General features: G+C 49.9%; 1 protein-coding gene across 3 annotated transcripts; it reads right to left on the bottom strand.

Moving 5' to 3' along the window:
* Positions 1 to 3,055: 3,055 nt before the first annotated feature.
* Positions 3,056 to 11,908, bottom strand: TBXT (T-box transcription factor T). Of its 3 annotated transcripts, none has more exons than XM_027603170.2 (8): positions 11,703 to 11,908; positions 11,006 to 11,270; positions 10,105 to 10,239; positions 9,210 to 9,271; positions 9,032 to 9,093; positions 7,233 to 7,409; positions 5,756 to 5,885; positions 3,056 to 3,882 (listed from the first exon to the last, which is right to left on the bottom strand). In XM_027603170.2, the coding sequence occupies exons 1-8, from the start codon at positions 11,906 to 11,908 to the stop codon at positions 3,612 to 3,614; spliced, it is 1,308 nt and encodes a 435-aa protein (XP_027458971.1). In that variant the 3' UTR covers positions 3,056 to 3,611. The 3 variants fall into 3 exon arrangements, with proteins under 3 accessions (XP_027458971.1, XP_027458972.1, XP_027458973.1); XM_027603171.2 differs by having other exon boundaries at positions 7,233 to 7,406; XM_027603172.2 differs by lacking the exon at positions 7,233 to 7,409.
* Between the last annotated feature and the right edge of the window lie 453 nt (positions 11,909 to 12,361).

The raw sequence follows: 12,361 nt of genomic DNA, 5'->3' as shown, positions 1-12,361 counted from the left end.
TCAATCCCGTGGCCCTGAGATCATGACCTGAACCAAAATAAAAACCTGGACGCTTAACCAACTGAACCACCCAGGCGCCCCAGGAAATTTTTTTTTAATTCGAAAAATAAGACAGTCATTTAGCCTCTTCTTTTTTTATATAAGAAAAAAACATTAGAATTATAAACATATTTAGATATGAGAAAAATAAGCTTTTCTTCTCAAAACTGTAGCTTTGGGAACTGGGGAGAAAGGATTTTAATCACAAACCCCGTGTAGGTTTCTGGGTATTGCCATAATCCAAATGTAGTGTTTTTATTACAGAGCTCTGTAATTTTCTAGTGCAGGATAACACATTTTTTTAAATATATATAATATTATGCCAAAAAAATAAAATTGGGGGTTTAGATCCCTTTAACTTTATGTGAGCTTCTACTTTTCTGGTTGGCTGTAATTTTAACCTGATTACAGATGCACCATCTTAAACTTACATAGATAACATGGATTCCCTTGCCCATATTCTTGGTCAGGAATGTGTTCATGACACATTCTCCTTCTAAATACATATTTTGAGAAGTATTTTTCTTTTTAGAAGGCATAATCCCTATCACCACCACGTTCTCCCAAAAAGAAAAAAGAATAAAAGAATCGGGCCACAAACATTCAAAGTGGCAGGGATCAATTTTTAAAGATCACTTTCACCTTATATACATACAGGGAGTCAGGCCCTCTGTAATCCCAAAGACAAGGAGTTCAGATTGTATAATTTGTATAATTCCTTTTTTAAAAAACTGGGCTACAGGGGCACCTGGGTGGCTCCGTCGTTGGGCGTCTGCCTTCGGCTCAGGTCATGACCCCAGGGTCCTGGGATCGAGCCCCGCATCGGGCTCCCTGCTCGGCGGGAAGCCTGCGTCTCCCTCTCCCACTCCCCCTGCTTGTGTTCCCACTCTCGCTGTGTCTCTCTCTGTCAAATAAATAAATAAAATCTAAAAAAAATAAATTGGGCTATATATTTATTGTTCGTGAAAAATTTAGAACCTACCTTAATCTTGGTAGAGAAACAATTCATAGGATTTTCCCATTGCATTCTGAATTAGGACAGATGGCCGAGGATCTCGACAAGGTGTTTCTTCTATGCAGCAATACCTTATTCTAAGGGTTCCATGAATAGAGCCAGGCAACGATTTGTTCTATTGGCTTGGAATCCTATCTTCGAGGCTGTAGCACATGTTACTGTTTCTACCCACTTTCCGAGACCTTTATCTCTTTCATTTCTCACAACAACCCTGATAGACGAGCATTTTCTTTCTCGTCTTTGCAATAAGGAACTTGAATTTTTGGAGCGGGTAACTCTCACTCAAATCCAGGTATTTTGCACCAAACTGCAAGCTCTTTGCACCATGTGGCTGCCACTGCCCCATTGCATAACCAGAAAAACGCTGTTTGGTTTACTTAAATATTAATTCCCTGAATCTGGGTCACCCTGAGAAACTCAAACGTGCCATGATCCTGCCTGTCTTCTACATGTAAAACCAGTCTCTCCAGCCAGAGTCGAAGGCCCCTGCAGAAAGGGCTGTGTGACTCAGTCTCCCCGGGTTCCCTGGCCATGCCCTCCAGAACCCTCCACCCAGGCTCCTCCTGTGCCCTCAGATCAGTCCTGGAGTCCTGACACTTGCCAGGCTGGCAGGGGACGGACCCTGGGGTGGACCCTAGGAGGATAAGACCCTGGTGGCAGCCTTCACAGAGCAGCCGGCTACAGAGGGCTGCAAGTTTTCGGTGAGGTGGGCTCCCAGCACTGTGGCCACGGGATCCCAGGGGACTGTCCACGCCCCCGAAGTCCAGCCCTCCTCCAGCAGCCCCTGCTGGTACCTCAGCTGGGCAGGAGCCACAGAACAGACTAGGACCGGTTTCGTTTCCCAGTTCTATCTGGGCAGCAGTTCATCCAAAAAATATTCTTCTAATACATTTGTCAATAAATCGTCTGATTTAGGCTATATCCACATGTGAGCAGCAATAAAACCTAGTAGTTATAACATCGAGAAAAACTTGGAAGGACCAAACTGTTGAGGAGAACCATGTCCCACTTGTACCGCCGACACAAGTACTCTAAACACTCAGCTCTTGGCACGGAGTTCTAAGTTCTCAGTAAGTGAGTGTGCACTAAGTTCACACTCAGTAAGTGTGAACTTAGTGCGAACTGGGATTAGTGTGTGTCCCAGAAATCACAGGTGGACTCGAAGGAAGCCTGAGCGCTGGACTGAGCCCCTGGCAATGATAACTCAGGGGTTCGATGAGGTAACTAATTAAGTGAGCGATGGCTGACTTTTAGAAACACTTCTTCCTCTCCTTTGGGAAGTTTCAAAACCCCTCAGCCTTATTTCTCTTAACCTCTAATGTCCACGACACCACTATAATGCCGCTTACTGGCCGAGCTCCAATGGGCTGGCCATCCGTAACTCTCAGCAAGCAGGGGTTCTGAAGATCAATCAAGCTCCAACAGGTAGCATCAAAACAAGGATTCAGCCACTAGATGGAGAAATTGCCCCAGTCAAGCACAAAGCACCATTCTGGGTCTCTGCTGGAAATACAAGCAGTGAAGATATTTATAAACGCCATGTTGTCCAAACATATAAGCTGTAACTTTTTGTCAATTCATTTGATGTGCTTTTGTTTGAATTGCTCCAATCAGGTAGACATCTCATGTTCACCTTTACTGTTTTATGCTGTCATTTTCCACGATTTCAGTGCTGACTACCTAAATCTCTGGAAAATCATTTGTCATCTTTTGCATTTTTGTGGTAATTAGCATTGAGTAAATACATGCAGATTTCACTTCCCATTTTGCAGCTCACTTGAGAAAGTACCAAGGTTCACAACAGATTAAAATGTCCCTTTGGGACAAGGTCTTCACACCAGCTTTCACAAAATCTCGCCCAAAAAAAGAGGAGTCTGAATACTAACTAGACCAACCAAATTTGGATATTGCCTTTATTTTGCAGAAAATGTTTCCTGCTGATTGTCTTTGGCTACTTAAAAGAAAAATATAAACAATCATAGGTTTAACAATACAAGAGATTAACTACCTATGCTCAAAATAAACACATTCTAGTGGGCAGAGCAGGCAAATCTGCATTTCTACTACAATCTGCTGTCCTCAGCTTTGACAGGCTTCTGTCCTTCACAGCGCAGCACCCACTGTGGCAGGCGCCACAAAGGGCCTGGAAACCATCCCCAAGCAACAAGGAAGAAAATTAACTGTGCTTTTTCTCTTGCTCATGTAGGACTGGTGGGGTTTACGGACTCCGATGTGCCAAGTCACCCATGGGCCGTAGGAGAAACAAACAAAAGTTTCTGGACCCTAGCAAATCATTTTTATTGTGAATCGTGGTAAGTCTGGCCGACCGCATCGCTTCCAGGCCCAATTTGCCTGCGGGGCATCGGTGGCCCCAGACGGTGGGCACGCACTCCTGAGGGACAGGAGAGCACGGATCCCTCTTATGTTACAGGGAGGGTGATAGGGCCTGTTTCCTTTCCTGGACCCATGAGCTGCCACTTTGTACCCGGGGATCAACCAAATCCACACTGGAGGCCCCACACAGAAGCCCTGCGTCTGTTACAACACAGGCCTTGCTTCACATGGAAGGTGGTGACACGGGCGTCCACGAGGCTATGAGGCGGGCTTGGGCCGACGCATCGTACTGGCTGTCGGGAATGTCTGTGGCCGTGGGGGCCCCTTCGTACAGCGGGGATCCGGAGGAGGATGCCTGGGCCGGGTGGGTGAGAGGCGCAGCATGCGAGGGGGAGCCCCGAAAGAACTGCGCCCCCAGCCCGTTGGACGTCGCCGCCGTCTGAGCCCCAGGCGTGATGGTGCCGTTGCTCACAGACCACAGGCTGGGGTACTGGCTGCAAGGGGAAAACCGAGACACTCAGGCAATCAGAGGTGGAGCGAGGCTCGGGACCAGCGCACAGGGGACGCAAACACGGAGACCTCCCGCTCCCGATCACCGCCCCGGATGGTGTCTTTCCAACAGGCCGTTGGCTCTCAACCACACTCTGAGGTGCCACAGAAGCTACTGTCTCCTATCTGTCAACAAGAAACAAAATTGCGGGCCCTGCCTGCAAAGGTTGTGTGCGGTTCGCGGCTCCTCCCGGAGCGCCAGCCGTTCTTGCTGCCAACCACTCCAGGCTGGTCCTTTGGCGCTCTCGTTCAGAATCCCAAGTCCCCAGATCCCCTGAATCAGAGGTTTCCGGGGTGTGCCTAGGTGTCTGTGCTGATTAACTCGCCCCGCCCCGCTGCTGGGGTTCTTGCCATGGAAACAGCACCTTCCTGGAACATTAAGGTACAAAATGTGCTCGAAATAGGCACCGCCCCGCCCTCTGTCCTGTGCAGTAACACTTAGCAGGTCGGCGGGATGCGGTGCAGGACGAGCAGCCGGGAGCTAGCCCCGGACGCACACCCAGTCCTGCCCTTCACCGGCTGTGTCGGTACCCTGGCCTGCGGCCAGTTTCGAGCCCGCTTCCCGATGCACGGAGGAAGCAGCTAGAAACAAGTATGAAGTCCTTCAGTCTAGCAACGCAGATTTAAACAGCATCCAACTATGCTAAAACTGCTTTGAGAAAATGTCTTTCCCTTACTCCATACTGTGCTGTATTGTTCACCAAGCCCTGTTCTGTATTTCAGACGTATTTGACCTCAAAAACAAACCTGAGTTGAACGAAGTAGTTTACTATCCCCATTTCACAGAGAGAAGAAACACCTCTGAGACGCCCCATCAGAATGGGACTGCAATGGAACTGTGAGGTCCCCACAGCCAGTGGTTTGTAACCTGCAGGTTAGTCCACTTATGTGCAGGTCTCTGAGTGACCTTCGGGCCCTTGAATGGTTGGCTGCTTTGTGCATTGTTTGCTTTATTTTTTAAGAGAAGACAATTAGATTCTTATTATAAAGGAATTGTTTCTGAGACAAAAGAATTAAAATCTTGGGCATCTTTTGGTATTCTATATACAATAAATTGCATTGCTTTCGTAGTCAAAGTAACTTGGGTAGAGATTCACTCTGCTGTGAGCCAACAACCTGTTAAATCATTTAATATCTCTGAGCCTGTTTCTTCAGAAAATGAAAGCTGACTTTCAGCTTTGATTCAGTTTTCTTATAATAATCCTATGAAAAACAGCAATACAGTTACCCATCAGCTTGATTTTTAAGCCAATCTCCCTGTACATTATTTTCAAGCTAATAATAAAATATTCATTTTTCTTTACTAGTTACCAGCATATATGTTAAGGACTTTGATCCTGTATCCACAGAAAAGCCAACACATTTTTTTCCCTCAATTTAATAGCTCTTGTCAAAAATGATTCTAGAAACATTTCTTCAAATTTCACCTGCTGACCCCAACAACTCTGTAAAGACATGCTGAGGCTGGGGTTATAGAACATATTTTTTCTTGTAGAAATGAGGCTCAGAGAATTTAAGAGACATGTCCTCTATAGGAACTAGTAAGTGCCAGAGCCAGGATGGGGGCCCTGGCTTCCCTCTGTTACAGCCCAGCTCCAGGCATGCCACCCCGAGGGGGCCCCTGGTCCTCCCAGAAGACAGACTGGAACAGTAACACAGTGGTCATGTAACCTGGGATCCTGGGTTAGTGATACAACTGTCAATAATAGCCCAGCTGCCCACAGGTGAAGAGGCAGAATAGAAACCAAGGGACGGAAATGGCATGATGTCACACTCATAGTCCCAGGACAGTGCGCATCAGGTCCAGACATACGTTACCTAGAGCCGGTGGGTGGGCCGGCGCTGTGGCTCATGGGGAGCATGCTGGTATGGGCAGGCGTCCCAAGGCTGGGCCAACTGTCATGGGATTGGAGCATGGACAAACATGCAGATGGATTGTCAGAATAGGCTATGGGGCAAAGAAAGCTTCGTTAGTGGGGGGGGGGGGTCTTCCAGGAGCGACAGAATGCAGCGAAACACTAGCAACAACTGGCACTACCCAACACTGAAAACAAAATGAGTCTGGAATATGGAACAGAAGACTACCCAAGCCAGTGGGTTAAGCGTCTGCATTCGGCTCAGGTCATGATCCCAGGGTCCTGGGATCGAGCTCTGCATCAGCCTCCCGGCTCAGTGGGGAGCCTGCTTCTCCCTCTGCCTCTGCCACTCCTCCTGCTTGTGCTCTCTCTCTCTCTCTCTCTCTCTCTCTCAAATGAATAAATAAAAAAATCTTTTTAAAAAAGACTATCCATTGGCCTGTTTAATTGGTCACCAAAGGTAAATATCTATGGCCAAATGTATATATTAGACAATAAATTTTAGTAAATCCAAGCTTTTTCTTTATCTTCAGATCAATAGATGCCCTGTAGAAAGGGATCCTACGATCACTTGACTGGGGATTAATTATCCTCAAAAATAAACATAAATATAACTTTAACCTGCCTTTTCCCAAAATATTATTTCTTAAGAGATGAAAACACCTTAAAAACCATACTCCGGGCAACACTAAAATATGATCTTCTAGCCTCAGAGTCTAGCTGCTGCTTCAACAAGACCCCATGACTCTTTCTTCATCAAATAAGGTCCTTTCGTTTCAAATCAGCTTTAATTGCTTAATTGCTTTATGGTGTTCATTAGCTATGTTCCTCCTTTTAGAGCCAGACAAAATTAAGTCTGGGCATACGTGGTGTTAGAGGAAGTTTAAAGGGGATCTTAATGGTCCAGCCCTGTGTTTGTAGCCCGTAAGCACGCACTGGGATCACTGGAAGCCTGCTGATTCCGCCTGCCTGGGCCAGTTTCAAGGTGATGCTGTTGCAGACGCTCCAGGCACCACACGTGGAGAAACATACTTCGTGGATCAGTGGGAGAGTCACGGAAAGTCGTGCGTGGGTCTAGTTAAGCCAGTAATTCTCATACCTGGCTGACCCAACATCATCACTTTAGAGAGGTTCATAAACTATCCAAACCTGGGCCCTTAGAGATGGACCCACGGCTGCAGGGTGAAAAAGCTTCCGCAGTAACTGAGTACATTCGGCACCACAGCCCCCTGGTCTGGACCTCTCAGCGGCTGAGCCAGCAGCCATAGCTTGGACCTGAAATAAAGGTCCCTCTTGAGCCCACTAAAGAACTGGCCTGGGTGTGTGTTCCAAAAGAGGTCCTCCTACCCTGATCTCTGGAATCAATCCCACAGAGGCCTTTCCTGCAGTGGTCTTCCATCCACCCCCATACCCCAGGCAGACTTTGACTTAGGACTTACTTGGAGAATTATTCCGATGTGTGTAAGGGCTGGGGTAGGGGGATGGCCGGTGGTTCCTCAGGGCGGGGTACCTTTCACAGCCGTGCGTAGAGGGAAGTGAGAGGGGCCCTCCGAACTGAGGGTGGGGGGTGGCAGGTGGGCACAGGCTGCTGGTTCCAGGGATGAGCCACCCCCCTGCTGTGGGAAAAGAGTGCTGAGTAACTGGCATTTGTATTACCTCCATTAGTTAAAGGACAGGAGAGCTGAGACCAGGAATCAGTGGGTCTCCTCCTGAGGGGTCCCCGATGAAGAGAGGATGCATAGGGTCTTGCACTGAGTCCCCCAGTCCAAGTCTTAAGGCATCTGGGCCTCAGCTCCACATGAGAGGCCACAGTTTGACCAGGGTTTCCAAACCCATGGGGCACCTGAGAAGAGCTGGGGGACCCGGCCCCAGCCTCGGCCAACGCCCACTGCTTCCTCAACCTCTCTAATTCACACCTGCCAGAATCTTCCCAGGCCCATCAGCTTCGAAGCCCTACCTGCTGAGCATGAAAAAACACAGAAACACAAAATTCAGAGCCAGATGCGCTGGAGACACACGGGGCAAGTCACGTGCGTGGTGCCCCCCTCCCCCCCCCCCCCCGTTGGCCTGCTCCTACCACCTCACCACGACGGGGAGCTGTGTCCTGGCTGGACGTGTGTTGTTTTCTGTCCACTTTTCTTCTGCTTCAGGCTCACCTTCTCCCCACTGTGCACACCCGTCAGAAAATCACTCTGCTGTTACCCTGCCTGCCTCTCACACTCCAATCTCTTCTCCGTTCCCTGCTTTTAAGTCTGTTGTTGTTCCTTTTAATTCAGAAAAGCAACCTCTAAGAGCACAACTACTCTGGCTATAATTTCCAAAGGACAAACAATGCTTCAGACAACATTGAAATGAGAGAAAGGTCCGGATCTGCCCACAAAGCCTGCCCCCCATCAAATGCCCAAACGACGGCAGCCCATGAGCCACTTTAGGAGAGCTGTTTGTTAAATTAGCCCAGAAGATGATTAACGAAGAAAAAGGGAACAGAAAAAGAGTGTCCGCAGGATGTGCCACGTTGGTCCCCTCGGCCTCTAGAAGTGGCAACAAGCACTAACTTTTCTCTCCCGATAATGTCAGTTATTTAAATTACAAGCCCCTTCCCTGCATAGAGAGGAGAGCCACACAAAACTCTGTCTCCTAACAGACACTGCTCCTTAGACCTGTGCCACTTGGCTCTGGCTCGTGGAACTCGGAAAGGAAGCTGGACTTAAAGCACTTTCCCCATCCTACAAGCCACTGTCCCCACCAGCAAAACGAGCCGGACTTGCTGGGCCACTCCTGGAACTGAAATGGGCTACGGGAAAAATCACATCTGCTCATAAGCATCCTTCCAAAGGTGGTCCTTTGGTCTGCCATCATTAATAACGAGAGAAACCATCTCAAAGTGGCTAGAACAAGCTGGCTTCTCCACTTGCCCAACAGAGCAGAGTCTAAACCCCCACCAAGATCTCCACCATCTGACACGGCCATGGTGGGAGGTGCCTCGAAGCCAAACAACTGAGCCCAGGTAAGTTCTCCCCTGGCTTCTCTGTCAAGAGTCCCAAGTGCCAGATGCGCATCCACAACCCTCAAGTAGAGCAGAGGTTGAAGACATAGCTCCAACATCATGGGCCCATGGTGGGCGGTCTGCTCCCCAGCCACACTCAGAAACCCGCTGTCAGCTGCATCCCCAGCTCTGGCTCTCAGCAGCCTAGTCCTGGAAGCAAGAGACGTGGGGACGGAACGCAACAAACCGTACATTGGGAGTACCCAGACTGCTGGCTGTCTCCAGGTTCTTCCATCATATCTTTGTGATCACTTCTGTCAAAAAAGTGTATTGAGTCGTCAAAAAGAACATTCGGAAAATACCATTTGCAGCAATATTTCCTCTTTCTGCATATTTCTTTGCCCAAAGGGTATAGTTAGAATTCTCTCACCTTTCCTTCGCATCAAGGAAAGCTTTTGCAAATGGATTGTATTTAATTTTAAGAGCTGTGATCTGAAAAAAAAAAAAGAAAAGAAATCACATTGACTGGTACACTGTCCATTAGCCAGAGGATTTAATTTGGTCCCGAGAAATTGGGAAACATCAGTACCCCTTCCTTTAAATATTCAAACATGATCAGACTTTCTTCCAGGTCTATTTTTCTATTTGAGTCTGAAGTGGCTGAGTAATTGTAATATTTAACAAAGAACAGTACATTTATGGAAGTTTTTAAATGCTGCTTTTCTGAGTGGAATTCACAGTGAGTTTAACCTACTGCTGACAACATTCTGTGTGCATAAATCACACAAACATGGCTCAAAACATTACCTGAATCTGCTTAGGAAATAGCGATTTGCTCCTTCTAGTTGGCACTCAACACTGACAACTTAACCAGCTAATCACAAAATGTCTGTACTTTGGGGTAGACTTAAGAGATTTACGGGCACTAACCGGTATTTTGTATCTAGATGACCCTTCACACTGCCCAGGTTTGGAGGGTTGCCCCCCACCCTTTCAGGAAGATCTCCAAAGATTGCCTCTCTTACTCATCTTGTTCTCAAGAAATCCTCATAGAACTTAACCTAAATATTTTGTTCTTTTTCACTCGGAGAATTTAGGAGATGGTTCTATTTTATAGTGTCTATTTTATAGACACTTTAACAGAGAATTAAAGGAGAAATGCTTGAACAGGCACACATTTTAAAATTTCTCCCCTCTGTCCCAATTCTATGGTCATAGTAGATTATTTGAAAAGGGATAACCTTTCAGTCTAAAGTACACCAACACACAGAATGTCCACATTCTTTGCGACCTCACAGGGGACACATGCCCACCCGGCTGCTCACCTCCTCGTTCTGATAAGCGGTCACTGCGATGAACTGGGTCTCTGGGAAGCAGTGGCTGGTGATCATGCGCTGTGCGCCCCCAACTCTCACTATGTGGATCCGAGGCTCGTACTTGTGTAAGGAGTTCAACATGATCTGAGGGAAGGACACAGGCAAGACTTTCAGATAACAAGACATCCATTTGCCCTGCTGTTGAGAAGAAAAATACATCCAAGGTGCAGAAAATGCTGTAGCTCACAAGAAAGTGTCTTTACCGTTGAAGTTGGTGGGTTTCCCCTCAGGTGCTGCTTCCCACGACTGGCTTAAGGAAAGGAATGTGAGGTGCTACACGCCATTAAAGGCAATGAATGCCCATCGTGAAATCCTTCGACCTGGTACAATAACGTTCTAAAGCTTCCAGGATGGCTAGAGACATCTTTAAAAGCCTGAGCTTGTTTGCACCTTGTTTGAACATGGGGTCTCCCAGTAAAAAATCCCCCAAGTAAAGACATTCTTGGAAGAGGACAAATTTACATGTCTGTTCAGACCATGCAGCAAACACAATGGCACATATTTAGCTGGAAAGTGACCGCTTACCATCAAGGCTGATATTTTCTCTACCTCTAGGTAAGGTGAAGACTTGAATGCAAAAGTTCCCCAAAGCCTGAGACCTGTTGAGTCCTTAAAGGTGAGGAAGCCCTGCACCCTCCCCGCCCCCAGCTCCCCGCCTTGGTGTTAACCACCATCAGTTTACTATAAACAACACTGAAGGCTTAATTGAGGAAGGCTGTGGCAGTTTCTCCAGGACAGATGTCACCTCCCGCGCAAGCACAGTCCCTTCCACCACGCCGAAGGTGCGGACCTGGCCTCGCCTGGCGCTGTCCCTGCCCCCCCCAACCCCCGCGGGCTCCATCACACCTACCTGACCCCCTCCGTTCAGCTTGTTGGTGAGCTTGACTTTGCTGAAGGAGACGGGCGCCTTCATCCAGTGGGCCCCGAAGTTGGGCGAGTCGGGGTGGATGTAGACGCAGCTGGGCGCCTGAGGCTCTGGCTTGCCCCCCGGGACCCACTCTCCGTTCACATACTTCCAGCGGTGGTTGTCGGCAGCCACGAAGTCCAGCAAGAAGGAGTACATGGCGTTGGGGTCCAGGCCAGACACGTTCACCTTCAGCACCGGGAACATCCTCCTGCAAAGGAAGGAGTGCAGCCGGAGGACCCCGGATCTGAGCCTTTAAGACCTTTAGACCTAAGGCACAAAGCTTGGGACAGAGGCATCTGTCACTGTGGGGCAAAGAGAAGCCCCCAGGCCCCGCCTTCCCAGAGCCCCCCCCCCCAACTCCCCAGCGTCCTCCACACTGTCCCACTGCCCCCGGAGGCAGGGTCCCAGAGAGCCTGGCCGAGGGTTCCCGCGAGCGGCCAAGACGCGGGTCTGGGAGACTTCTCCCAAACTTCCGCGGAGCAAACCCCAGAGAGTGACGATGAGGGGACACAGGGCTCTGTTCCCGAGCCGAGCGGAAAGGAGCAAGAAGACCCCCACTGGGAGGAAACCTCGGGCAGCGGGAAAGTTTCCTCCAGGCCTCCCGAAAGCCTGGCGCACGCCGAAGTCCGGGCGCGCCTACCTGCCGTTCTTGGTCACGATCATCTCGTTGGTGAGCTCCTTGAAGCGCAGCCACAGCTCGCTCTCCTCGAGGCCCACGCGCAGCTCGCGCTCCGTGGGGTCGCCCTTCTCGCTGCCCGCCTGCAGCTCGCTCTCCACGGCGCTCAGCAGGTGGTCCACTCGGTACTGCAGGCTCTTCCCCGCGTTCTCGGAGCCGGGGGAGCTCATCCTCCTGCCCGCCCCCTCCCCACCGCCCCCCGAAGCCCCGACTCGCTACGCGAGAGCCACCTTCACCCCGGTCGGCGGCCGCTTTCCCGAGACGGCGCAGGGCTCCCAGCACTGGCCCCGGAGGAGGGCGCGGACCGAGATCTGGGGGGGAGGGGGCGGGGGAGGGGTGGGGGGGAGGTTCTTCCACTTGAACTCCCGCGAGGCACGGCTAGCGTAGGTCTCTGCGGAGACAAACTGCGTCCCCTCCCATAAATAGAGCGGCGGCTGCGGCGGAGAGGGCCGGCGGATTGGGCCGCGCGCCCTTTGAAGTGCGGGGGCAGCTGCCCATTGGCCGCGCGCGGCCATTTCAGACCCGACCGGCGGGCTGGGGCGCCCGGGGGCCCACAATGGGCTCCCGCGCCTGTTTCCTGTAAATCCCGGGCCTGCCCAGCGCGCCGCGGCCCAGCCCCGACA

This window comes from Zalophus californianus, chromosome 7, assembly GCF_009762305.2.
Source record: "Zalophus californianus isolate mZalCal1 chromosome 7, mZalCal1.pri.v2, whole genome shotgun sequence".
Lineage (NCBI taxonomy): Eukaryota > Metazoa > Chordata > Mammalia > Carnivora > Otariidae > Zalophus > Zalophus californianus.
Note: the sequence above shows the minus strand (reverse complement) of the source record. Positions and strands in the feature narration are given on the sequence as shown.